The 26,212-nt window shown below is 38.5% G+C and overlaps 1 protein-coding gene across 2 annotated transcripts in view; it reads left to right on the top strand.

Annotated features, from left to right (window-relative positions):
- EXD1 (exonuclease 3'-5' domain containing 1) overlaps positions 1 to 26,212 on the top strand; it is a 41,511-nt gene that overhangs the window by 5,502 nt on the left and 9,797 nt on the right. For both annotated transcript variants that reach the window (XM_027553584.1, XM_027553585.1), the window contains 9 exons: positions 4,499 to 4,567; positions 10,185 to 10,242; positions 10,491 to 10,618; positions 12,634 to 12,692; positions 16,035 to 16,121; positions 22,510 to 22,614; positions 22,692 to 22,772; positions 24,344 to 24,487; positions 25,386 to 25,577. In XM_027553584.1, coding sequence (XP_027409385.1) covers positions 4,499 to 4,567; positions 10,185 to 10,242; positions 10,491 to 10,618; positions 12,634 to 12,692; positions 16,035 to 16,121; positions 22,510 to 22,614; positions 22,692 to 22,772; positions 24,344 to 24,487; positions 25,386 to 25,577 — 923 coding nt within the window. The remainder of the gene's footprint in view (positions 1 to 4,498; positions 4,568 to 10,184; positions 10,243 to 10,490; positions 10,619 to 12,633; positions 12,693 to 16,034; positions 16,122 to 22,509; positions 22,615 to 22,691; positions 22,773 to 24,343; positions 24,488 to 25,385; positions 25,578 to 26,212) is intronic.

Here is a 26,212-nt window from a genome sequence, read left to right as displayed (position 1 = left end):
GAAACAATCTGAAATATCTTTTAAATCGGAGTCATATAGATTTTCAAATTACTTGCCTGAAATTTTTAATGCTGTATCAGTTAGGAACTGTGCTCAGCTGCTAGAAACAGATTCACTTCTAGTGGCCTAAACAAATCATGTAAAAGAAGGCACGTATCCCAGAGCTACTGTGACTCTCCCCAAAGTTGTTCTTTGTCTTTCTATAGTACCATCTTCACCATATGGCTTCAAACCTCAAGGGGATATGGTAGTAGCTGGTGGAGTAAACACAGGAGGAAGAGGAAAGATAGGGTAGGGGGTTGTTTCTCATCTTAAAGAGATGTCTTGGAAATTTAATAGACACTGCTGTCTGGGGAGAATGAGCACATTGGTAGCCTGAATAAATGGCACTAAGTAGATAATAGTCAGTAAATGCCACATGCTCGTTCAACAGTGTTCAATTCTGATGAAATTTTTGGTATATTTCTCTCTAGTGTTTAATTATATAGTTTTAATGTAGTTGACATAAGAAATTGGGTATATCATATATGCATTTTTTTAGTTAGCAGTGTAACATTTTCTTATATTATTTGAAACTTCAGTTTAATGGCTAAACATTTTAAAATGAAAAGCTTAAAAACCTTAAAAAATTTGTAATATTTTATAATTATAAATTATAGTAAGTTACAATTAAAATATAATTGTATATTTTATAATTATGAGTTATAATAAATTATAATTATAAAATACATTTTTATATTTGTTATATTTTATAATTATTGTCTTAGGAATAGTTCCTAGAAGTGAAAATACTGGGTGAGAGTTACAGATATTTTAAATGTTTCTGATGCATGTTTCTAAATAGTTTTTCAAAAGGTTATATGTTTTTACTTTGCTACTAGTAATGTGTGAGTGAATTTCAGTAAATAACCTAGCCTTGAGTTTTTAAGAAATGCAAATGTGTATCTTTTCTCAGAGTTTGTTAGTATTATAGGCAAAGAGTGATATTTTATTTTGGCATGTTTTAAAAAATATTCCTAAAGAAGTTGAATGTATTTCTTTATACCTATTTACTTAAAGCTATGGTTTTTCCATTAGTCATGTATGGATGTGAGAGTTAGACCATAAAGAAAGCTGAATGCTGAAGAATTGATGCTTTTGTACTGTGGTGTTGGAGAGGACTCTTGAGAGTCCCTTGGACTGCAAGGAGATACACTGATTCAGGAAATCAGTCCTGAATATTCATTGAAAGGACTGATGTTGAAGCTGAAACTCCAATCCTTTGGCCACCTGATGCAAAGAACTGACTCCCTGGGAAAGACCCTGATTCTGGGAAAGATTGAAGGCAGGAGGAGAAGGGGATGACAGAGGGTGAGATGGTTGGATGGCATCAGTGACTCAATGGACATGAGTTTGAGCAAGCTCCAGGAGTTGGTGATGGACGGGGAAGCCTGGTGTGCTGCAGTCCATGGGGTTTCAAAGAGTTGGACATGGCTAAATGAATGAATTGAACTGAATTACTTATTTTATGTACTATTTGGGTAAAGCAGGGAGTGACATCACTATGATAGCAGTGTGAAGGAAACTTTAAAGTAGGGAGAAACAAGAGACAAGGAGAATAAGACAGGGAACTATTCAGGCAATCAAGGTACCCAGTAAAGAGGAAGTAATGGGAGTCAGAGCTTAATCTTGTCAAGGAATGGAGGGGATTAGTAATTTAGTAATCAATTAGATAGTCAAAGTGCAATGGAAAATGACTCCTACATTTATGACTGAGATTTGACATATAATACTGTTATTGATAGAAATGGGAAGAGGAACAGGTTTGTTGGTTGCTGCAAGAAGGTAATGATCAGTTTGAAAAATCTTGCAGTAAGTCTGCCATTAGTTGAAAATTCGAGTAGACCTCAGAGAAATAATCCATATTGGAGAAATGAGGGATTAGGATGACTAGGAAGTGGATGTGATCACTCAAGGAGAAGGTAGAAGGATGAAGAACATAACCTAGGGACTGTCAGTGTGTAAGTGGCAAGCAGTGGTGGTAGAGGCAGCTGAGGAGACCAGAAGGAGCAAATCAGGGAGACGCTGAAATGCTGGTTATAAGATGCATATTAAAATCACTGAGGCCTGGGTTTGAATCCTGACTCTCTTACTAGTAGTGTGACCTTGAGCAAGTTATTCAATCTTTCTGAGCCTCAGATTCTTCCATAAAGAAGATAATGAAATGCCTGTCTCATTATGTTACTGGATAATTAAACATAGGCAATTAATTAGCATGGTGCCTAGCTTAGGTGCTTAGTATGATGACTCTGGATAATTAGTAGGAAAGGAAATAAACACTAAGAATGTCTTGTAAGTCAAGAAAGTAGAGAACAGTATTGTCAAAGGATGCATGAGAGCCAAGTATAAGATAGTAAACTTCCAGGGGACTTTACAAATAGGCAGTTGGTGATCTTTGACCATAGGATATATTCCAGCTGAGCTATTTAAAATCCTAAAAGATGCTGCTGCTGAAGTGCTGCACTCAATATGTCAGCAAGTTTGGAAAACTTAGCAGTGACCACAGGACAGGAAAAAGTCATTTCATTCCAACCCCAAAGAAGGGCAGTGCCAAAGGATGTTCAAACTACCGTACAATTGTGCTCATTTTGCATCTAGTAAGGTTATGCTCAAAATCCTTCAAGCTAGACTTCAGCAGTACATGAACTGAGAACTTCCACATGTACAGGCTGGGTTTAGAAAAGGCAGAGGAACAAGAGATCAAATTGCCAACATTTGTTGAATCATAGAGGAAGCAAAGGAATTCTAAAAAAAAAAAACACATCTGCTTCAATGACTATAATAAAGCCTTTGACTGTGCGGATCACAACAAACTGTGGAAAACACTTAGAGATGGAAATATCAGACAACCAATATCAGACATCAATTACCTGTCTTTTGAGAGACCTGTATGCAGATCAAGAAACAACAGTCAGAACTTTACATGGAACAACAGACTGGTTAAACGTTGGGAAAGGAGTATGACAAGGCTGTATATTGTAACTGTCTATTTAACTTATATGCAGAGTACATCATGTAAAATCCCAGACTGGATGAATTATAAGCTGGAATCAAGATTGCCAGGAGAAATACCAACAACCTCAGATATACAGATAATACCACTTTAATGGCAGAAAGTGAATAGTAACTGAAGAACCTCCTGATGAGGGTGAAAGAGGAGAGTGAAAAAGCTGGCTTAAAACTCAGCATTCAAAAAACTTAAGATCATGGCATCTGTCCCATCGCTTCATGGCAGATAGATAGGGAAAAAGTGGAAGCAGTGACAGATTTTGTTTTCTTGGACTCAAGAATCATTGCAGATGGTGACTGCAGCAATGAAATTAAGAAATACTTGCTCCTTGGAAGGAAAGCTATGACAAACCTAGACAGTCCATATAGTCAAAGCTATGGTTTTTCCTGTAGTCATGTACAGATGTGAGAGTTGGACCATAAAGAAGGCTAAGCATCAAAGAATTGATGCTTTCGAATTGTGCTGGAGAAGCCTTTTGGGAGTCTGCAGAGTTTGTACTGCACAGAGATCAAATCAGTCAATCCTAAAGGAAATCAACCCTGAATATTCATTGGAAGGACTGATACTGAAGCTGAAACTCCTATACTTTGGCCACCTGATTTGAAGAGCTGAATCATTGGAAAAGACCCTGCTGCTGAGGAAGGTTGAAGACAAAAGGAGAAGAGGGCAGCAGAGGATGAGAAGGTTAAATAGTATCACCAACTCAATGGACATGAATTTGAGCAAACTCTGGGAGATAGTGAAGAACAGGAAAGCGTGGTGTGCTACAATCAGTGGGGTTGCAAAGAGTCAGACATGACTTAGTGACTAAACAGCAGTAACAGCAAAGAATATATTCAATGGACTAGTGAGAATGAAACTCCACTGTTTTCAATTGCTGAGAGATGTGGAGATATACAGATGCTGTGAGCATTTCCATCTAGAAAAAATGACACTGTGTTGTAAACATGACATCTAAACTTCTAAATCCTTTACCTACTCACCGAAGAGCCTGTAATTGGGCCAGGGGTTGGGCTGTTGTCTCTGAAAATTCATAGATCAGGCATGTAGCATGAAAAGGGTATGGACTCTAGAAGTAGTCAGATGCCTTAAATTTTTTTCTGGAGTTAGGTGGAATGAAAATCAGTAGAAATATAATAAATAGATAGTCTTTAGCCCCAGAGGCCTTAGGATATTCTTGGCAGAAGTTTAAATTTGGTGTATTACTTCTGCCTTTTCAGTGTATCTTTGATCATTCTGGGGTTCCCTCTGTTCTTTATACTACTTGTTTCAAGGTTATAGCTTTATAATTTAGCTGTATTTTAGCTTTGAATCTTCATTCCTTGGGGAAGAGAATTTGGTGGTTTTTATAAAATTCAGATTTGGGCAATTTTGAGAGGTATCATATTTTCTTAAAGTTTTAGGGACTATTACTTTTTAATTAATCAAATGAATTGTTTTCTATAACAGTGAAGAATGTAGAGACTGGTCTCAGTGTCCCAGGAGTGAAGATGTTTTTTGGACATGAGATTGTGAATGGTGAGAGCTTCATGTTTCCTACTTGCTGGTATCGGGATTTGCAGTAGCAGGAAGCTCACTGCTCTGCCTCATTCCAATATTTGGTGGTGAGGGGGTGGCGCAAGATGTTGTCTTGCATTAATGAACTCTTAAAGTTGGTATTTGAGAATTGTCCCTTATCTTACTGTTGCAGTAGGTACTGTGAACAGAACTATTTTAAAGAATTTTAATCATCTTGGTTTTACAATGTGAGGACAGCTGCTTCTCAATATTAGAGGTCAGTTTGCAGGCAGAGTTATCAGTCTGAACAGAGAGGAGTTATCTTGTTCAGCAAGTGAGTTTAACACCACACGTTCACAGTACATCCACAGTACATTATTTGAAACCTTGGGGCCAAATGTTCCAGAACCCAAGTCTAGTTCTGGATTTTTGAAAACTTAACAAAGGGTATGGGAGCTTCCCTGGTGGCTCAGACAGTAAAGACTCCGCCTGGAATGAGGGAGACCCCGGTATGATCCCTGGGTCGGGAAGATCTCTTGGGGAAGAAAATGGCAACTCACTCCAGAATTCTTGCCTGAAGAATTCCATGGACATAGGAGCCTTGTGGGCTCCTATGGAGCCCATGGGGTTGCAAAAGAGTCAGACAGTACTTAGCAACTAAACAATAACAAAGGATATATACTGGTCATATTACATAACACTTCAAGTGGGTCTGGTCAGCACTCTAATAACACATTTCTGCAGAAAAATGGGTGGATAATCATACTAAGAAGGATAAAATAGGACTATAAGTAGTACGACAGTTCAGGTTTTGCTCCCAAAAGAGTTACACAAAATTTTTGGTTTTCAGACCTTTTGGGGTTTTGCAATTACAGGAAGTGGCCCCGCTCTTTATTTCTGTCAGCAAAAACCATTTATCAAAAATAGATCCAATTATTTGCCTAAAGGAATATAGACACTCGTCAGTGTGCTTCAGAGAAGCCAAATGAAACAAGAGGAAAAAGGTTGCAAACAAGAACTGTCCTTGGTTTCAAGAACACAAAAGCAAAAAGCCCTCCAAGGGAGGAGTAAATATCAGTATTGGGTGGAAGGGAGTTTGGGAATAGAAGACCTAGGACTTCATAGAACTGCATTTCTGATCATTGAGGCAGATACAAGGAAGGAAAAGGACTCCTGTAAATGAGAGATTACTACGTCTTGAAAGATTGTTTTGTGAGCTAAATAGAATTTAGGGAGAGATGACAATCTCACCAAATTAATGACTGCCAGTCCAGACCTACTTTAAAGCAGACAAGTCCAGCCAGCTTACCTAGCTGCCCTTTCTCACTCAGTATGCTACTGGAGTATGCTACTTGAGAACCCCATGAACAGTATGAAAAGGCAAAAAGATAGGACACTGAAAGATGAACTCCCCAGGTCAGTATGTGCTCAATATGCTACTGGAGATTAGTGGAGAACTAACTCCAGAAACAATGAAGAGATGGAGCCAAAGCAAAAACAACACCCAGTTGTGGATGTGACTGGTGATAGAAGCAAAGTCCGATGCTGTAAAGAGCAATATTGCATAGGAACCTGGAATGTTAGGTCCATGAATCAAGGTAAATTGGAAGGGGTCAAACAGATGGCAAGAGTGAACGTCAACATTTTAGGAATCAGTGAACTAAAATGGACTGAAATGGGTGAATTTAACTCAGATGACTGTTATATCTACTACTGTCGGCAAGAATCCCTTAGAAGAAATGGAGTAGCCATCATAGTTAACAAAAGAGTCCAAAATGCAGTGCTTGGACTCAATCTCAAAAACGACAGAATGATTTCTGTTCATTTCCAAGGCAAACCATTCAATATCACAGTAATCCAACTCTATGCCCCAACCAATAACGCTGAAGAAGCTGAAGTTGAACAATTCTGTGAAGACCTACATGACCTTCTAGGACTAACTCCCCAAAAAGATGTCCTTTTCACTATAGGGGATTGGAAAACATAAGTAGGAAGTCAAGAAACACCTGGAGTAACAGAAATATTTGGACTTGGAGTACAAAATGAAGTGGAGCAAAGGCTAACAGAGTTTTGCTGAGACCGCACTGGTCATAGCAAACACCCTCTTCAACGCAAGAGAAGACTGTACACATGGATATCACCAGATGGTCAATACCAAAATCAAATTGATTGTATTCTTTGTAGCCAAAGATGGAGAAGCTCTATACAGTCAGCAAAAACAAGACCAGGAGCTGACTTTGGCTCAGATCATGAACTCCTTATTGCCAAATTCAGACCTACATTGAAGAAAGTAGGGAAAACCACTAGACCATTCAGGTATGACCTAAGTCAAATCCCGTATGATTATACAGTGGAAGTTGACAAATAGATTCAAGGGACTAGATCTGATAGAGTGCCTGAAGAACTATGGATGGAGGTTCGTGACATTGTTCAGGAGACAGGGATCAAGACCATTTGCAAGAAAAAAAATGCAAAAAAGCAAAATGGCTGGTTGAGGATGCCTTACAAATAGCTGTGAAAAGAAGAGAAGTGAAAAGCAAAGGAGAAAAAGAAAGATATACTCATTTGAATGCAGAGTTCTAAAGAATAGCAAGGAGAGATAAGAAAGCCTTCCTCAGTAATCAGTGCAAAGAAATAGAGGAAAACAATAGAATGGGAAAGAGTAGAGGTCTCTTCAAGAAAATTAGAGATACCAAGGAAACATTTCATGCAAAGATGGGCACAATAGAGGTCAGGAATGGTATGGACCTAACAGAAGCAGAAGATATTAAGAGGTGGCAAGAATACACAGAAGAATTATACAAAAAAGATCTTCACAACCCAGATAATCACTATGGTGCGATCACTCACCTAGAGCCAGACATCCTGGAATGTGAAGTCAAGTGGGCCTTAGGAAGCATCACCACAAACAAAGCTAGTGGAGGTGATATAATTCCAGTTGCGCTATTTCAAATCCTAAAAGATGATGCTGTGAAAGTGCTGCATTCAATATGCCAGCAAATTTGGAAAACTCAGCAGTGGCCACAGGATTGGAAAAGGTCAGTTTTCATTCCAATCCCAAAGAAAGGCAGTGCCAAAGAATGCTCAAACTACCGCACAATTGCACTCATCTCACACCATAGTAAAGTAATGCTCAAAATTCTCCAAGCCAGGCTTCAACAATATATGAACCATGAACTTCCAGATGTTAAAGCTGCTTTTAGAAAAGGCAGAGAAACCAGAGATCAAATTGGCAACATCCGCTGGATCATCGAAAACGCAAGAGAGTTCCAGAAAAACATCTATTTCTGCTTTAATGACTATGCCAAAGCCTTTGATTGTGTGGATCACCACAAATTGGAAAATTCTGAAAGAGATGGTCATACCAGACCATCTGACCTGCCTCCTGAGAAATCTGTATGCAGGTCAGGAAGCAACAGTTAGAAGTGGACATAGAAAACAGACTGGTTCCAAATTAGGAAAGCAGTACATCAAGGCTGTGTACTGTTACCCTGTTTATTGAGTTTATATGCAGAGTACATTATGAGAAACGCTGGGCTGGATGAAGCACAAGCTGGAATCAAGATTGCCGGGAGAAATATCAATAACCTCAGATATGCAGATAACACCACCCTTATGGCAGAAAGTGAAGAAGAACTAAAGAGCCTCTTGATGAAAGTGAAAAAGCAGAGTGAAAAAATTGGCTTAAAACTCAACATTTAGAAAACTAAGATCATGGCATCTGGTCCCATCACTTTATGGCAAATAGATGGGGAAACAATAGAAACAATGAGAGACTTTATTATTTTGGGCTCCAAAATCACTGCAGATGGTGACTGCAGCCATGAAATTAAGATACTTGCTCTTTGGAAGAAAAGCTATGACAAACATAGACAGCATATTAAAAAGCAGAGACATTAGTTTGCCAACAAAGGTCCTTCTAATCAAAGCTATGGTTTTCCCAGTAGCAATGTGTGGATGTGAGAGTTGGACTATAAAGAAAGCTGAGCACCGAAGAATTAATGCTTTTGAACTGTGGTGTTAGAGAAGACAAGATCTTAAGAGTCCCTTGGACTGCAAGGAGATCCAACCAGTCCATCCTAAAAGAAATCAGTCCTGAATATTCATTGGAAGGACTGATGCTGAAGCTGAAACTCCAGTACTTTGGCCACCTGATGCAAAGAACTGATTCCTTGGAAAAGACCCTGATGCTGGGAAAGATTGAAGGCAGGAGGAGAAGGGCACGACAGAGGATGAGATGGTTGGATGTCATCACTGACTCAATGGACATGAGTTTGAGTGAACTCTGGGAGTTGGTGATGGACAGGGAGGCCTGGCATGCTGCAGTCCATGGGGTCACAAAGAGTTGGACACAACTGAGCGACTAAACCTAACTGAACACTGCTGGAAACACTTTTTGTCCCTTGAACACCTTTTCAAAATGCCGGTGATGGTTGTGGTAGTAGAGCGATTCTTAATTGTGTTTTGACTGTTAGACTTTGCAATAGAGCAGAGTTCTGGACTGGAACAAAGCTAGGCTGTAGATGAGTTTGTAAAAATAAATGAAGGAATCACTCCTACCATCTCCTAACTCAGGAGAAGGCTGACCGACAAACTCTGGAATCTGTACAGATGGATTCATTTCCTCCTAAATTCATTCTCACGATTTGGACTTTGTTAATAATTTTAAGATCAGAGAATGGTCATCTCCTTCTTTCTTTGCTCTGTGGCTTAGCCATGGAGGGGTCTCCAAGGTCCTGAAAGCACCTCAAATAAGAACTATCAAGATGAAGGATAATAATTGACTAATACGTGTTATCAGTGAATTTTGCTTTCTCTGACCAAAACTCATTGCTTTTAGAATGTAGGAAAAAGAGACATTTTGAAACATAGTGACCCCTGAGAAGCTTCTCCCCCCACTGAATAGTACCCAAGTATACTTAATTGAATCTTAGATGCCATCAGTGATAAAGTGCATTATTTCTTATTCCACTCTTAAGAAAGAAAAAAGCTGCCAGTTTAATTATCATGTGTATTTACTTTAAGTCATTTCCAATTTCAGAGCTGTTTAAAATGTGCATCTTAGAATCAATGATATATCAATATAATATTTCCCTGTATTCCGTGAACCATTAGGTTAAAAAAAAAAGTGGTTTCAGAGTCTCTGTGGAATGTCTCTCTCATATTTCTTTTGTGATTTCCAGTCTAGCTTTTGTTACCTTTTGTTTCTGACCTTTAGTGTACCAGCCTGTGAAAGAGTCAGTGTGAATGATTTAAGAGTAAAACCCCAAACAGTACATAGTATGAGGGAAGACGCATTAGGATGGGAATAAAAAGGAAAGAAAAGAAGTCTTTAGAACCAATCTGCTTGACCACAACTGTGCCCTGGAACAGAAAGGGTAAAGTGGACATGTAGAGAGTTTCCTAATCCTGCTAAATGACCAAGAAAGCTATGTAGAGATATAAGATTAGGGGTCTTCAGTACTTTGGTTAGTCTTTTCTGCTCTATTTGTTACTGGTCAGTGAAGTCCTCTATGGACTAACATTTCATTCCCAATTACTGTCTGTGTTACATAATCAAACTGTGGGTGTGCGTGAGAGGAGTAGTAACTGCTTTCAGGTTGGAAGCCCTGTTGAAATCCATCTGGTTATTTTACAGTGGAACTACTGGATGAAGTGGAACAAGGTGCAGTAAGAGAAAAGGCTTCGTCTGTTAGGTATGATGGAATGATTTTCTTAATTATGATGTTACCCAAATATACACATTAGGGTAGGAAACCTTAACTCTAATTCACTAGTTGTGTAGTTCCTAAAATGAAGAAACAGGTAGATGGTATCTTCAAATCAGTGTAAGCAGTGGATAAATGGGTTCTCTATGAAAGGTCCAGAGTCCTTACCACTGATGTGTGTATGGCATTAACAACAAAGAACAAGTTCACCTAAGTGTTGTTTTTTGTAAGTATAGTCTAAATACAGAAGGAACCAAGATGGATACAATAAAAGATGAAGACCTAAATGTACGTAAGCCTGCTTCTCCTGCCCCTGAGGTGCCAATAACCTCTCTTCTGAATGACTTCAAGTACAGCCCATCTGGTGAGTACTAGGGCTCTGAATTTTCTAGCCCTTTTTTGTGATTCAGAGTTCTTCAGAGTTGGTATATAAACCAATATCAGAGTCCTATATGGAACTCTCAGCTAGGACATTGTTTCTAGGGTCCAAATTAAGATAAAAGATCACGATTCATTTGTTTATTTAATATTTGCGTGCACACTATCTGCCAGACACTGGGGATACTACACTCCTTGAGTTATGGTTCATGAAACACACTAAATAAGATAAATTAGTATACTTTTTAGTTTGCTGGTGCCACATGTTAAGTAGAAAAAAAAATGAAAGAGAAGAAATGTGTGAAAAGGGTGCTTTTACAATTTTGGGGTGTCCAGAAAAGGTCTCAATGAAATGGTGACATTTAAAGTAAAATCTTGAAGGAAGTGAGGGATCAAAATGTATGAATATCGGAGGAACTGGTTTTTAGGCATAAATAATGAATAAATGCAAAGGCCTGAAAGAGGACTATCCCACGATTTGAAGGGACAGTAAGGAAATGAGTATGGCTGGAGTAAGGAGAACAATTTGGGATGAGGTGGGGTGAGTGGATCATGGAAGATTTTGTTGATCATTAAAAGGACTTGGTTTTTACTCTGCAGTGAGAAGAGAAACCATTGGAAGTTGGTTGGTTGTTTTTTTCATTTCCCTAATGACTAAGGATGTTGAGGATTTTTTAATATGCTTATTTGACATCTTAACATTTTTGGTGAATGTCTATTCATATCTTGTTTATTTTATTATTTGATTGTTCTCTTATTATTCAGTGCTGGAAGTTTTTTTTTTTATGTATATTCTGGATACAAGTCTTTTCTCAAATACATGCTTTGCAAATATTTTCTACAAGTCTACGCTTTGCCTTTTCATTCTCTTAAAGAATCTCTTGAAGAGAAGACATATTAAACTTTGATGTACAGTTTATCCATTTTCTTTCTTTTATGGATTGTGCTATTGATGTCATATCTAAGAAATCTTTCCTAACTCAAAGTCACAAAGATTTCCTCCTGTGTATGTTTTATTAATGTAACATATACATTAGTATATGTTATGCTATACCTCTAATATTTTAAATTATATAATTAGAAAAATAATTTTCAGGATCCAAAGAATTCCAAATATGTGGACATTGGCCCATTACCAGAACTAATTTATTTTAAAATGCTACTTTTTATTATGAATGTGCTTTTAGAAAGCATATGTCTTAAATACTGTATGGGGGGATGGAAGACAGTATTACACAACAATGAAAATCAAAAGAAAGTTGGAATAGCAATACTCATATGAGACAAAGTAGACTTTAAAACAAACACTGTTTTAAGAGACAAAAAAGGGCACTACATAATGGTCAAGGGATCAATCTAGGAAGAAGATATAATATAAATATATATGTGCCCAATATAGGAACACCTTAAATACTGTATGATATCACATATGTGGAATCTAAAAATTACAGCAAACTAGTGAATATAACAAAAAAGAAGTGGATTCATGGATACAGAACACAAACTAATGGTTACCAGTTTAGGGAGTGATATATGGGTGGGGGAATGGGAGGTACTAATTATTGTGTTGTAAGATAGGCTATAAGGATATATGTACAACACTGGGGAATACAGTCACTATTTTGTAATAACTTTAAATGGAGTGTAACCTTTAACAATTGTATAAAATTTTTTTAAAAAAGGAAGTACTTGTCTTGAAATATTCAAAACATAAACGATGAGGGAAACATGGATTATCACAGGAAATGAGTAAATATTTCACTTCATGAGATTATGATCACTGGGGCTTTTGTTTATTCTCAGTTGACAAGTCAGATGCTAATAGTGGGATGGACTGATACAGGTGATAATGAAATAGTTCTCAGTATTCTAGACATAGTCTCAGTAGTTCTAGACATTTGAGTTGCAGTTGAGTTGGAGTTTAGGAGTATGGCTAAAATTAGTGGGAGGGCTATTCGGTTGCTAAGGAAGACAAATATATATAATATTGTTCTCCTGTAGAGGAAGAGGAGGTGACATACACAGTCATTGATCAGTTCCAGCAGAAGTTTGGTGCTGCAGTAAGTATTGCCCTTAGTCATCCTCAGTATTGTCTGCAAATGGGTATCATGTCTATGTCTCATACATTTTTCTCTTATTGTAAGATAACTGTTTTCCCTAATAATTTAACAGAATATCTGAGTGCCTGCTTTGTGCCAGGCATTGTTCTGAGGTCTGGGATAAAATAATGATAAAATTCCAGGACTTTCCCAGTGGTGCAGCAGATGAAAATCTGCCTGCCAATGTTGGGACATGGTCCCAATGTTTGATCCCTGGTCCAGGAAGATTCTAAGTGTGTTAGAGTAAGCCCATTCGTCACAATACTGAGCATACCCTGTAGGGCCCGAGAGCCGCAACTACTGAGCCTGTGTGCAGCAACTGCTGAATTCTGCTCACCTAGAGCCTGTGCAAGAGAAGCCCATGCAGTGAGAAGCCCAAGCACTGCAGCTAGAGAAAGCCCAAAGGCAGCAGTGAAGACTCAGTGTGACCAAAAATTAATTTTAAGAATTCTATATGAAAAACAGAAAAAAACAAAAAGTTCCAGCCCTGAAGGAGCTTATTTTAATGCAAGAAAATAAATAATTATATGTCAATTGATGATAAATGCTATAAAGAAAACAAAAGTATAGTAGGGTGAATAGAATGTTAAGGAGCTCCTATTTTATTTAGGGTAGACAGAAAACCTCTGTGAAGAGGTGACAGTGAAGCAGAAACCTTAAAAGAAGTAAGGGAGCTAATCATGCGGATAAATAGGTAAAAAAGTTAAAGAAGGCATGATTAGCAAGAGCTAAGGCCCTGTAGCTGAAACACACTTGACTTGTATGCAGAGGCTGCAGGGAGGTCCTTGTGGCAGGACCACAGTGAAAGAGTGTTAAGAAATGGAAGTGGGCAGGAAGCAGATCAGGTAGGGATTTTTAGACATAAGGATTTCAAGTTTGACTTGAGTAAGATAGAGAGTCATTGGCAGTTTTAGAGGAGAGTCATAAAATTTTTTACTTATATTTTAAAAAGACTGGATCTCTGTTTAGGCAATTTCTTTACGATTCATTAATTTGACATATGGCAGTAACTATTCAGCCTAGGTTATGATTCACAGACAGACGTCAGGGAAGTCATTAGGTTTTTCTGTTTAGATGCAAGCTTATGCTCATGTATGCCCAGGTATATTTTTTAATGGAGCGTTAACTTTCAACTAGATTCTTTTTTTTTAACAGCTTTATTGAGATATAATTCACATGCCATAAAATTTGACAATTTAAAATGTATGCTTCACCAGCTCTTAGCATATTCACAGAATTGTACATCCATTACCAAAATGAATTTTAGAACATTTTTAATATCCCAAAAGGAAACCCCATATTCCTAACCAATACCTCCAATCCCTCCTCAGTCCCCTAGCCCCTGGCAACCACTCATCTATTTTCTGCCTCTGTGAATTTGCTTGTTTAGGATACTTCATATAAATGAGATCATACAATGTATGGTTATTTGTGATTGGTTTGGCTTCTTTCACCTAGAATAATACTTTCAAATTCTGTGTTATAGCACATATTGGTATTTCATTTATTTTTGTTGCCAAATAATATTCCTTTGTATAGATATACCAGATTTCATTTATCCTTTCACCATTTGAGGGACACTTGGGTTGTTTTTACTTTTTTGGCTGTTATGAATAATGCTGCTGTGAACACACATTGTACAAGTCTTTGTGTGGGCATATGTTTCCATTTCTCCTGGATAGATAATTAAAGTGGAGTTGCTGGTTCATATAATGATTCTGTGTTTAACTCTTTGAGGATTGGCCAGTACTGTTTTGCAAAGCTGCTGCACCATTTTACTTTCCTACCAGCAGGACATGGGGGTTCCAGTTTCTCCACATGCTCACCTACACTTATTATCTGTCATTTTAATTATAGCCATCCTAGTGGTATGAAGTAATAATACATCTTTCTGGTTTTGATTTGCATTTCCCTAAAGGCTAGTAGAGAAGGCAATGGCAACCCACTCCAGTACTCTTGCCTGGAAAATCCCATGGATGGAGGAGCCTGGTGGGCTGCAGTCCATGGGGTCGCTAAGAGTCGGACACGACTGAGCGACTTCACTTTCACTTTTCACTTTCATGGATTGGAGAAGGAAACGGCAACCCACTCCAGTGTTCTTGCCTGGAGAATCCCAGGGACGGGGGAGCCTGGTGGGCTGCCATCTATGGGGTAGCACAGAGTCGGACATGACTGAAGTGACATAGCAGCAGCAGCAAAGGCTAATAGCATTAACCATATTTTCATGTGCTTATTGGCTATTTTTAACAAATTTTTACTGGAGTATAGTTGACTTACAATGTTGTGTTAATTTCAGGTGTACAATAAAGTAAATCAGTTCTACATATATCTACTTGTTTGGTTTTTTTTTGAGATTCTTTTCCCATTGTATATTTTCTTTAGAGAAATATCTATTCTGTTGTCAATGACAGCAGCAAAAAATAAGATGAGAACCTTATTGCTCTGGAAATTTAAAGAGCTGGTTGGAAATTCTTATCAATAGGGAAATACAGCCTTTGTTCCTGGTTTTGCAGCCTTCTTGTTGATTGAGAATGGAACTGAAATTCAGTCCCCTTTTTTAATCATTGATGAAAGATACTCAGAGTATAGAAAACTTTATGCTCTAAAAAGAAAGATATTGTGCTAGTGTACATTGCTTTGCCCTTCTATTCTTGACTAATTTTCTACCTGTAAAATGGGGAGAATCTTGTGCCATATAGATATTTTCATGGATTATGGAGTAGGGATTTTAGAATTGTATAATGTTTTGAAATATAAGATTGTAGATTTAATAAGAGGACCAATGTGTGTTTTGGGGATACTCTTATTTCAGTTTTGAGTAATTTAATGAATCCAAGACTTTAAAGGATCTGTTGAGTCTGTGTTTTTCTCATTCTGAGCAGTAGATACTGTGAGACTCAGCCACCGTTTGAGTTCCCTTTTGGTACAGTAAGTTGCCCTGTATTAGTTTGCTGTTTTTTGCATGAAGAATCTTGCCATAAGGACTAGAAATTGTTTACTGTAACATCAGTGGTGACAAAAGGTATCTGAGTTTTCAACTCTTATTAGCATTTGCGATAGGAATGATTTATTTTCCAGTTGTGGAATAACTGTGAACACTGAAAAGATCAGAGGTATTCAGTATGACGTGTGTGTGTGTGTGTGTGTGTGTGTGTGCATGAAGCAAATGTGTTTGGGATTTTGTAAGTTTAAAAAGTATGATCCAATTTGTTTATTTATAGCAATTTTACTTGTGCCATTCATGATGTCATAATTGTAGCATTTATTTCCTGGAGATTTTTATTTTCTTCCTTTTCTCACCAGATGCTCCACATCAAGAAGCAAAGTGTCCTGAGTGTGGCAGCAGAAGGAGCTAATGTGTGTCGTCATGGGAAACTATGTTGGCTTCAGGTGAGAGAGTTCTTCAAACTTTTGAAATAATTGTAGATTCACCAGTAAATTTATTGTGATTGTCTTTTTATGTCACTCCAGTGTTGCTGTCCTGTAACTAGTTTGGAATGTCTTTCAGTTTCCTCGTACTCAGTTTATTATTTTCAAAAGGAAAGAGCTTTATAATCATCGGTGATGTCTCATAGACTCTACTTAAGGTCTTCTTTCTCAGCTTTGTTCTCTTGCCTTAGATATATAGAGAATTTCTTATCTTTCCTTCTGGTTGGTAACTTTCCACAGTAGATTTCTGCCACATTATTTTCATTTTCCTGAATCAAGGAGATGTCAGATGAGGGTCTCTATTGTATCCAAAGAAGTTTGTACTGAGCCTTGAATAGCTAGAGGATGGGTAACCATGTTTGGATCAAACTCAGCAGCATCAGTATTTAAGGGGTGTGTGTGCTAAATCGCTTCAGTCGTGTCTGACTCTTTGTGACCCTATGAACTGTAACCTGCCAGGCTCTCCTGTCCATGGGATTCTCCAGGCAAGAATACTGGAGTGGGTTGCCATGCCCTCCTCCAGGAGATTTTCCTGAACCAAGAATTGAAGCCTTATCTCTTAGTTTCCTGCATTGGCAGGTGGGTTCTTCACCACTCAGGCCCCATGGGTTGGTATTTAAAGGGGGAATGGACCAAAAAAGCCAGCTGAATTCCCAACCAATGTCCTCCATCTTTTGAATGAAGACTTTCATCAGCCTACCTTGTTATTCAACTCTGCCTCAGCTTCTAGTTGTCTTTCAAACCTCTTTGCTGTCTAAGCAGCCTGTTATACTTTTAATAACTCCCAGTAGTTGAGGATATCCCAAGATCTGTCAGTGTCCCCATGGAGATGATCTCAGCACATTGACTCAGGGCGACTGGAAGTGAGACACTTGGCCATCAGCTTTTTAAAGTATGCAAATATATACAGTCCTATGGGACCACATCATGAGAAACGCTGGGCTGGATGGAGCACAAGCTGGAATCAAGATTGCTGAGAGAAATATCAATAACCTCAGATATGCAGATGACACCACCCTTATGGCAGAAAGCGAAGAAGAACTAAAGAGCCTCTTGATGAAAGTGAAAGTGGAGAGTGAAAAAGTTGGCTTAAAGCTCAACATTCAGAAAACGAAGATCATATCGTCTGGTCCCATCACTTCATGGCAAATAGATGGGAAAACAGTGGAAACAGTGTCAGACTTTATTTCTGGGGGCTCCAAAATCACTGCAGATGGTGATTGCAGCCATGAAATTAAAAGATGCTTACTCCTTGGGAGAAAAGTTATGACAAATATAGACAGCATATTAAAAAGCAGAGACATTACTTTGTCAACAAAGGTCCATCTAGTCAAGGCTATGGTTTTTCCAGTAGTCATGTATTGATGTGAGAGTTGGACTATAAAAAAAATCGAGCACCGAAGAATTGATGCTTTTGAACTATGGTGTTGGAGAAGACTCTTGAGAGTCCCTTGGACTGCACGGAGATCCAACCAGTCCATCCTAAAAGAGATCAGTCCTGGGTGTTCATCGGAAGGAATGATGTTGAAGCTGAAACTCCAATACTTTGGCCACCTGATGTGAAGAGCTGACTCATTTGAAAAGACCCTGATGCTGGGGAAGATTGAGGGCAGGAGAAGAAGGAGACGACAGAGGATAAGACGGTTGGATGGCATCACCGACTCAATGGACATGGGTTTGGGTAGACTCTGGGAGTTCGTGATGGACAGGGAGGCCTGGTGTGCTGAGGTTCGTGGGGTCGCAAAGAGTCGGACCCAACTGAGCAACTGAACTGAACTGATGGGACCACAGGCATAAACCTTGCTGGCCAGTAGAGCTGGAAAATCTGGAGATGTCCCCTGCATGGCAGTTACAGAAATCAGGGTTCTGGATGAGTGTATTAGCACTTTTCTGGGTGACATCGGCAAGCTGGAGCGAAGGAAAGTGTAGAGATGGAGTCCCCAGCTTATGTTCCTTGAGAGCAGCTCCATAGTCCACTAAAATGTACCAACCCTGGAACCTGCCCCTCAGGCTGAAGCTCCAGGACAGGCAAAGAGCTCTCCTTCACAGAAGGACTGGAGCATGTGCCCCCATTCACTGTCTGTGCAGTGCCCTGGGTGGGGGTTGTGGTAGCCTGCCAAGAACTGGCCCTCCAGTTGCCACAGTCCTGTAGGACCCACAAATACAAGCCACCCCAGCACCAGAGCCATGCCATCCAGGGGCATCCTCTGGTAGCAGCCTCAAAAACCAGGGAACCAGACACACAAATACAGAGGCAGCGACTTTTAACATATTGAAATATTTCTGTTTTCCTTTTTCTAATAATTTGTCATTGTTCTCTGTATTAGTTTTACAAATTATTAACTTTTATTATGTGAAATAAAGATTTTGCTCTCTATAACACCCACATTCCATAGAGCCTACCAATGTAGCTATATCCCAATTTTAAGAATTTTTATTTTTATATAACTTTTTCCAGAAAAGGCAATGGCAACCCACTCCAGTACTCTTTCCCGGAGAATCCCATAGACAGAGGAGCCAGGTGGGCTGCCATCCATGGGGTCTCGAAGAGTCGGACACGACTGAGTGACTTCACTTTCACTTTTCGCTTTCATGCATTGGAGAAGGAAATGGCAACCCACTCCAGTGTTCTTGCCTGGAGAATCCCTGGGATGGCAGAGCCTGGTGGGCTGCCGTCTATGGGGTCACACAGAGTCGGACACGACTGAAGCAACTTAGCAGCAGCAGCATATAACTTTTTATAATAATACAACTGATTTTTTAAAAATAATTTGATTAATTTATTTAATTTGGCTGTATTGGGGCCTCACTGCTGCATGGGCTTTTCTTTCGTTGTGGCAAGCAGGGACTATGCTCTAGTTGTGGTGCATAGGCTTTTTTTTCCATGGTGCTTTTTCTTCTTATGGAGCCTGGGCTAACGCAAGTGGGCTAAGTCATTGCGGCTCCCAAACTCTAGAGCACAGGCTCAATAATTGTGATGTACAGTCTTAGTTGCTCCTCAGTTTGTGGAATCTTCCTGGATCAGGGACTGAACCTGTGTCTCCTATATTGGCAGGCAAATTCTTTACCACTGAGCCACCAGAGAAACCCATATTTTTATATAATTTTTAAAGGTTACTTTCTACTTACAGTTATTACAAAATTGTTGGCTGTATTCCCCATGTTGTACAATATGTTCTTAAGCCTATATTACACCCAATAGTTTGTACCTCCTCCTCCTCTACCCCTATATTCCCCCACTAGTTTGTTCTCTGTATTTGTGAGTTGACTTTTTTTGTTGTTATATTCACTAGTTTGTTGTATTTTTTAGGTTCCACATATAAGTGATATCTACAGTATTTCTCTTTCTGTGTCTGGTAATGCCTTCCAGGGCCCTCCATGTTGCTGTGAATAACAAAAGTGTGTTCTTTTTTATAACTGAGTAGTATTCCATTGTGTGTGTATGGGTGTGTCTCCCACCACTTTTTTTTCCTTTCACCTGTTGATGAACACTTAGGTTATTTCCAGGTAATAACCTGTTGTAAATAATACTGCTTTGAACATTGGGTTGTGTGTCTTTTTAAAGTAGTGTTTCTGGTGCAGTGTTTTTTTTTTTTTTTGGTGGGGGAATTTATATCCCAATTTTTGACTAAGACACGATTCAGGCTGTATGTGATTATGACTATGTAACCATTGCTCCCTGTTGAGCCAGTAAGATTATTCTTTTCTTGCCCAACTTTTTGTTTTTCATAGAATTGATAATTGCCATCTTCAGTTCAGTTCAATTCAGTTCAGTCGCTCAGTCGTGTCCGACTCTTTGCGACCCCATGAATTGCAGCGTGCCAGGCCTCCCTGTCTATCACCATCTCCCGGAGTTCACTGAGACTCACGTCCATTGAGTCAGTGATGCCATCCAGCCATCTCATCCTCTGTCGTCCCCTTCTCCTCCTGCCCCCAATCCCTCCCAGCATCAGAGTCTTTTCCAATGAGTCAACTCTTCGCATGAGGTCGCCAAAATACTGGAGTTTCAGCTTTAGCATCATTCCTTCCAAAGAAATCCCAGGACTGATCTCTTTTAGGATGGACTGGTTGGATCTCCTTGCAGTCCAAGGGACTCTCAAGAGTCTTCTCCAACACCACAGTTCAAAAGCATCAATTCTTCAGCGCTCAGTTTTCTTCACAGTCCAACTCTCACATCCATACATGACCACTGGAAAAACCATAGCCTTGACTAGATGGACCTTAGTTGGCAAAGTAATGTCTCTGCTTTTCAATATGCTGCTTACATCTATTCTGATAACCTGGGCTGCATTTTTGTCTTGAAGCCATCTTCCCTGGAGCCCTCTATCCTCTTGTTCCAATGCCAGCTGGTGATGTAAAGCTGGAAGCTACAAGGGAAGAGGCCTGGAGGCTCAGAATTCAGTGTGCAGACTCATTTCTGACTCCATTACCAACCCCCTGCCCTCTTCTATATCTTATATTCCCAACCCTAGAACCTCTCTCGTTGGATTTATCCGAATATATCTTCTGTCCTCCGTGGGAATGGAAAGGGGTAACTTAGAGACTTACTTATACAGACCTTCAGCCCATCGCCTTATTTCTAGCTCCTCACTTTTCTTAGTATCTGGCACCTTCAGTTCCTAAACCTTTATTTTCATTTTGTATTTCTTTGTCTGTTCTGTTTTGTTTTTCCTAATCTGCTTTCTTTCTGTCAGTATTTCCCACTGCTTTTCTTTAAATTATTTAAATGTTTAACCTTCATCTGTGGTCAAATATTTTCAAATATAACATTGTGTCCTAAGGTGAAGGTAGCAAATATTTGTTTAGAGTCATAAAGGTTTTTTTTTTTTTTTTTTTTAATCATTTGGCACACTTCTCATGTTTGTTTCTGGGAATCTATCCTAAATAATTCAAAACATGGAGAAAAAATTCTGTGTGAACCTGTTCATCTTGACAGCATTTATAGTGATGAAAAGTCAGAAGCCACTTAAATAATTAACAGTAGGAGATAATACAGTATATTTGATAGATTTTATGTGGCTGCCAAAAGTTGACAAATATAGTATAGAAAAATGTTTGAAAGTTTATGAGAGAAAAAAGCAGGATATAGATCTGAATGCATATTATTAGAGTCATATACATTTTTATATGAAAAAAAGGAAGGGAGTATTGTACTGCATGATGCACTGATTCACTGAAAAGATGGATAACAGCCGTCCGTGGGCCTGGCTCTGTTCTAGTTGTTGCTTCAGTTACAAGTAGTGAGTTGGACATAATCTCTTCTCTCACAGAGTTTACAGTCTAGCAAAGAATTATTTTCCAAGCTTCTATAATGTATCTATTCAATTTTTATAATTAAAGAGGTAGAGAAAGAGCAGAAATTGACTATTTCAGGTGTCACATTCTAGCAACAACGTGAAAGATTTGAGAATGGGTGCCTGGTTGGCCTGGTAATTGTAACTGTACCAAGAGTAGCTCCTGAAATGACAAAGATGCCGTCCACCTGTCCCATTACTGGCTCTCAAGACCTATTTGGATCTGTTCTTACCTTTATTATTTGAGTCAATACATTATACATCTATATAACCTTTGTGACTTTTATGATCAGAAACAACCTATAATTCTTAAAATTGTATAAAATTGATCAAAGTGACAGTATTTCACATCCTACCGTTTGTGCCAGCCTGTTTTAAACTGCTAGAGGACAAGGATCTTCTGAGTAATTTTATGTAACACCTAACGTGACCATGCATGTTATGGAATTCAGAGAAATAGCATTTTGTGTTATTGATGTTAGTTCCCCTTAAACCTATATTCCGGAATATTAGGATGCCACAGGTGAAACATAAAACATTAAAAAAGAAAAAAGCTAAAGGCCAAACCACCAACTTGTCCTTTTCTTTCTTTTGAAAGATCACAGAGATAGTGTATTTGTGGGTTTTTAAAAAACTTTTTAATTTTATATTGGAGTGTAGCTGATTAACAATGTTATATTTTCAGGTGCACAGCAAAGGGACTCAGTCCTACATATACGTTTCCATTCCTTCCCAGACTCCTCTCCCATCCAGGCTGCCATATAATATTGAGCAGAGTTCCCTGTGCTATGCAGTAGGACCTTGTTTGTTATCCATTTTAAATATAGCAGTGTGAAAGAAAAATAGCAATGTGGACTTGTTGATCCCAGTGTGGGTTTTTTTCTTTAACTTAAGATAAATTTAAACCTATTTCCCTAAGAGTCAATGAGTATGTATTGTTTACTTTAAAAATGTGGATGTTAAATGTTATTTTCAGGTCTTTCTTGACCCCTTCTTTCATGTCTTCCTCTTCCCTAGTTCTGTCCTATAATATGTGTCTGGATGGTCTATTGCAGGTGGCCACAAATAGCCGGGTTTACTTGTTTGACATTTTCCTTCTGGGAAGTCGTGCTTTCAACAATGGACTTCAGATGGTATTAGAAGACAAGAGAATTTTGAAGGTGAGTGTGTCAGCTGATTCATCTGCTAGTAAGAGTAATAACAAGGTTCTAATAACTCTGTCTTCTGATTTCTTTAGGTTATTCATGATTGTCGTTGGCTTTCTGATTGCCTCTCTCATCAGTATGGAATTTTGCTGAATAATGTCTTTGACACCCAGGTACATGCAGGGAAATGCTAGAATCAATCCATTGTACATATGGTTTCTTTAGAAAATAAGCATTGTCTGATGAATTATTGAAGTCTTTTTGTGTGTGCCTCATTCCTGCCCACTTATCCTGTAATATGTTTGTACAATATGTGAGAACATTTGGTGAACTGTAGAAGCACTGCAGAAAAGTTATTTGTAAGTATTTAGGGTTTTTTTCCCTTCATTTTGCTCCAGAATTTTTCAAGTAAGAAGCAAGCTCTAAGCTCTAGAACATTCAGAAACTCGAACAATTTGGGGGTCATTTGGAAATCTGACACGGACTCTTACTGTGAGGTGAACAGTCATGTCTATGCCTTTACCACACATGTATCAGTTAAAGTGACAGTTGCTCAGTTGTGTCTTAACTCTTTGCGACCCCATGAGCTATAGCCTGTTGGTCTCCTCTGTCCATGGAATTCTCAAGGCAAGAATACTTATTAATATTTAATAAGTTATTTATTTTTAATAAATATTAAATAAATATTTAATAAGGTTAAATGAGGATTAAACCCTCATCCCCTGCATTGGAAGACGAAGTCTTAACCACTGGACCACCAGAAAATCCCTAGCATGTCTTTCCATATTTTTCTTTTCAGATTTTCATAGTTCAAGAAGCAGGAATTCAGAATTATTTCAATTTGTCTTCCTTTAACAGTGTATTAGTTTTCTGTTGCTATTGTAACTAATCACCATAAACTTTGTGGCTTAAAACATAAATTTACTCTCCTACAGTTCTGGAGGTCAGACATCTGAAATCATTTTCACCAGGTGAAAGCCAAGGTGTCCTCAGGGCTGGTTTCTTCTGGAGGCTCTGAGAGAACAATCTGTTTCCTTGCCTTTTCAGCTTTCGCCTGTACTTTGGTTTGTGACTCCTTCCATCTTCCAAGTATATCACTCAAATCTCCTCTTTCGTCATCACGTCACCTTCTCCTCTGCCTGTAATAAAATCTCCCTCTGTCTCATCTTATAAGAAGAACATTTGTGATTATGTTTAGGGCCCACCCAGATAATTCAAATTCATCTCCCTATCTCAGTATCCTTAACTAATAACAGATGCAAAGTCCATTTTGCCATTTATGATAATATTCACAGGTCTAGAAATTAGGATGTAGATATCTTCAGGGGCCATTATTTAGCATACCACACACAGATAAATAATGATTATAATTCTTAATTTTATTAGCTTTCCTTACCAAAACTTTACCAGAGTTGCTAATAAGTATAAGTGATCCTTTAATTTTATTCTCCTTTCCCCATTCATTGAAGGCACCAAAGAGTAATAAATAACCATAACGCAGGCAATTAAAAGAAGTGAAAGAGAAAATAGGGACACATTAAAGTTGCATGGTCCTTTTTTTGTTTCTAATTTCTAAGAATAAGTTAACCTAACAACTTAAAATTTTCTGATGGCATTGTCTATCACATGGGTCCTTGGGAAAAATGGTATTTAATGACATTTCTCCAAATATATTTCTGTCATGAGATAGCTCTCTGTAATATATTCTATGAATTGGTCTGTTTGTTCTTTTTGAATGCCACAGGTAGCAGATGTCCTTCAATTTTCCGTGGAAACGGGAGGCTTTCTTCCAAACTGCATTAGTACTTTACAGGAAAGTTTAATCAGACACCTTAAAATAGCCCCTAAACATCTCTCCTTTCTGGAAGTGAGACAAAAATGGATTCGAGTGAGTATTAAAGTATGTCTCATATGACATTAATATTTTCAAGTGCTTTGTGAGTGGGATTATTAGCATTTTATATAGAAAAATGACAGCTTCTATGAAAAGCATATCAGATCAGATCAGATCAGTCGCTCAGTCATGTCTGACTCTTTGCGACCCCATGAACCGCAGCACACCAGGCCTCCCTGTCCCTCACCAACTCCCAGAGTTCACTCAGACTCACGTCCATCGAGTCAGTGATGCCATCCAGCCATCTCATCCTCTGTCGTCCCCTTCTCCTCCTGCCCCCAACCCCTCCCAGCATCAGAGTCTTCATATGGACATTGCCAAAATCTTAGTTGTTTCAAATGGGAGCAGTTTGTGGTCTCAAGTGGGAAAAGACCAGCATCCAGATTTGTTGGTTAAAGTACTTTAAAATAAATTTTCAAGTTGGATAAGAGGGGATTTTATTGGGAATTTGGCTTAAGACACTGGAACAAAAATCATGCCAATTACTTCTCCCAAAGTTAGATAGATTTTCTTCAGCTTCTAACAGCCTTGCATGTAAACTTAAGTCATGATCATATTGGCTGCAGTTTTGGTCATATAATCAGTCCTGCTGCTTCCAGTTTTGCGTGAGAAGCCCTGATCTCTCTCTCAAGCCCTCTCTCTCCCCCTGTCCACCTTATACCCTCCCTCCCTCCCCCACATTTTTCCCCCATTACATACTGACACTCAAATGTATACACACAGTATGTTTGTGTATGTGTGTTTATTATCAGAAGGCTACCCATAGTGTGAAAGTAGAAGGTAATAACTGAAGAAAATGACAGTCATGGTGATTGGAGTTAAGCAACACTTAAATAAACCATTCTTTAAAGTTTTGTTTAAGATTCTGAGAAAATTGTTTTGATATCTCTAGGAAAACCCAGAACTGTGGTTCACACGACCTCTTTCACCTTCTTTGCTGAAAATTTTGGCTTTGGAAGCTACCTACCTGCTCCCTCTTCGCTTGGTACTCTTGGATGAAATGATGTCTGACCTAACTACCCTGGTGGATGGATACCTAAACACCTACCGAGAAGGGTCTGCAGACCGACTGGGAGGCATGGAGGTAGGTACCACTCTGTGGCTTTGTTTTAAAGACTTCTGCTTTCTCATGGGGACACACAGTGATACCACTCTTCACAGCTGCACCAGGTTTTTTTCAGCAGACTTGATGAGAAATATTCTTGAAGGGCTTAATGCAGCTACTTGAGCACTTTTTTTTTTTTACACCATATATATATGTATATATATATGTATTTATATATGTATAAATATATATATATATTTTATGATCACTGACACTTATTTCATATGATACAACTGGTGACATGCATTTCAATAAAACTAAAAGTTGATGTGCTAGAAGTCCTAATTCCTTTGTTAAATTTTGTAAAAACTTTTTCACAATATTAAATTATATTTTCAGTAAATATATCTTTCAAAGAAAGGGTAAATTTAATATTTCGTTAGTTATTTTTATGAACCCAACACAATATAAGAAAGCTTATATTGTTGATAGACTATTGCATTAAGGCCAAATCTTGCCCATTTTTATACAGCTCACAAGCTAAAAATGATTTGTAGAGTCTTAAGGAATTCCAGTTGAGCTATTTCAAATACTGAAAGATGATATTGTGAAAGTGCTGCACTTGGTATTTCAGCAAATTTGGAAAACTCAGCAGTGGCCACAGGACTGGAAAA

The sequence above is a fragment of the Bos indicus x Bos taurus genome, chromosome 10 (genome assembly GCF_003369695.1).
Source record: "Bos indicus x Bos taurus breed Angus x Brahman F1 hybrid chromosome 10, Bos_hybrid_MaternalHap_v2.0, whole genome shotgun sequence".
NCBI classification, from domain to species: domain Eukaryota; kingdom Metazoa; phylum Chordata; class Mammalia; order Artiodactyla; family Bovidae; genus Bos; species Bos indicus x Bos taurus.
The sequence above is the reverse complement of the archived record's forward strand: the minus strand, read 5'-3'. Positions and strand labels throughout refer to the sequence as shown.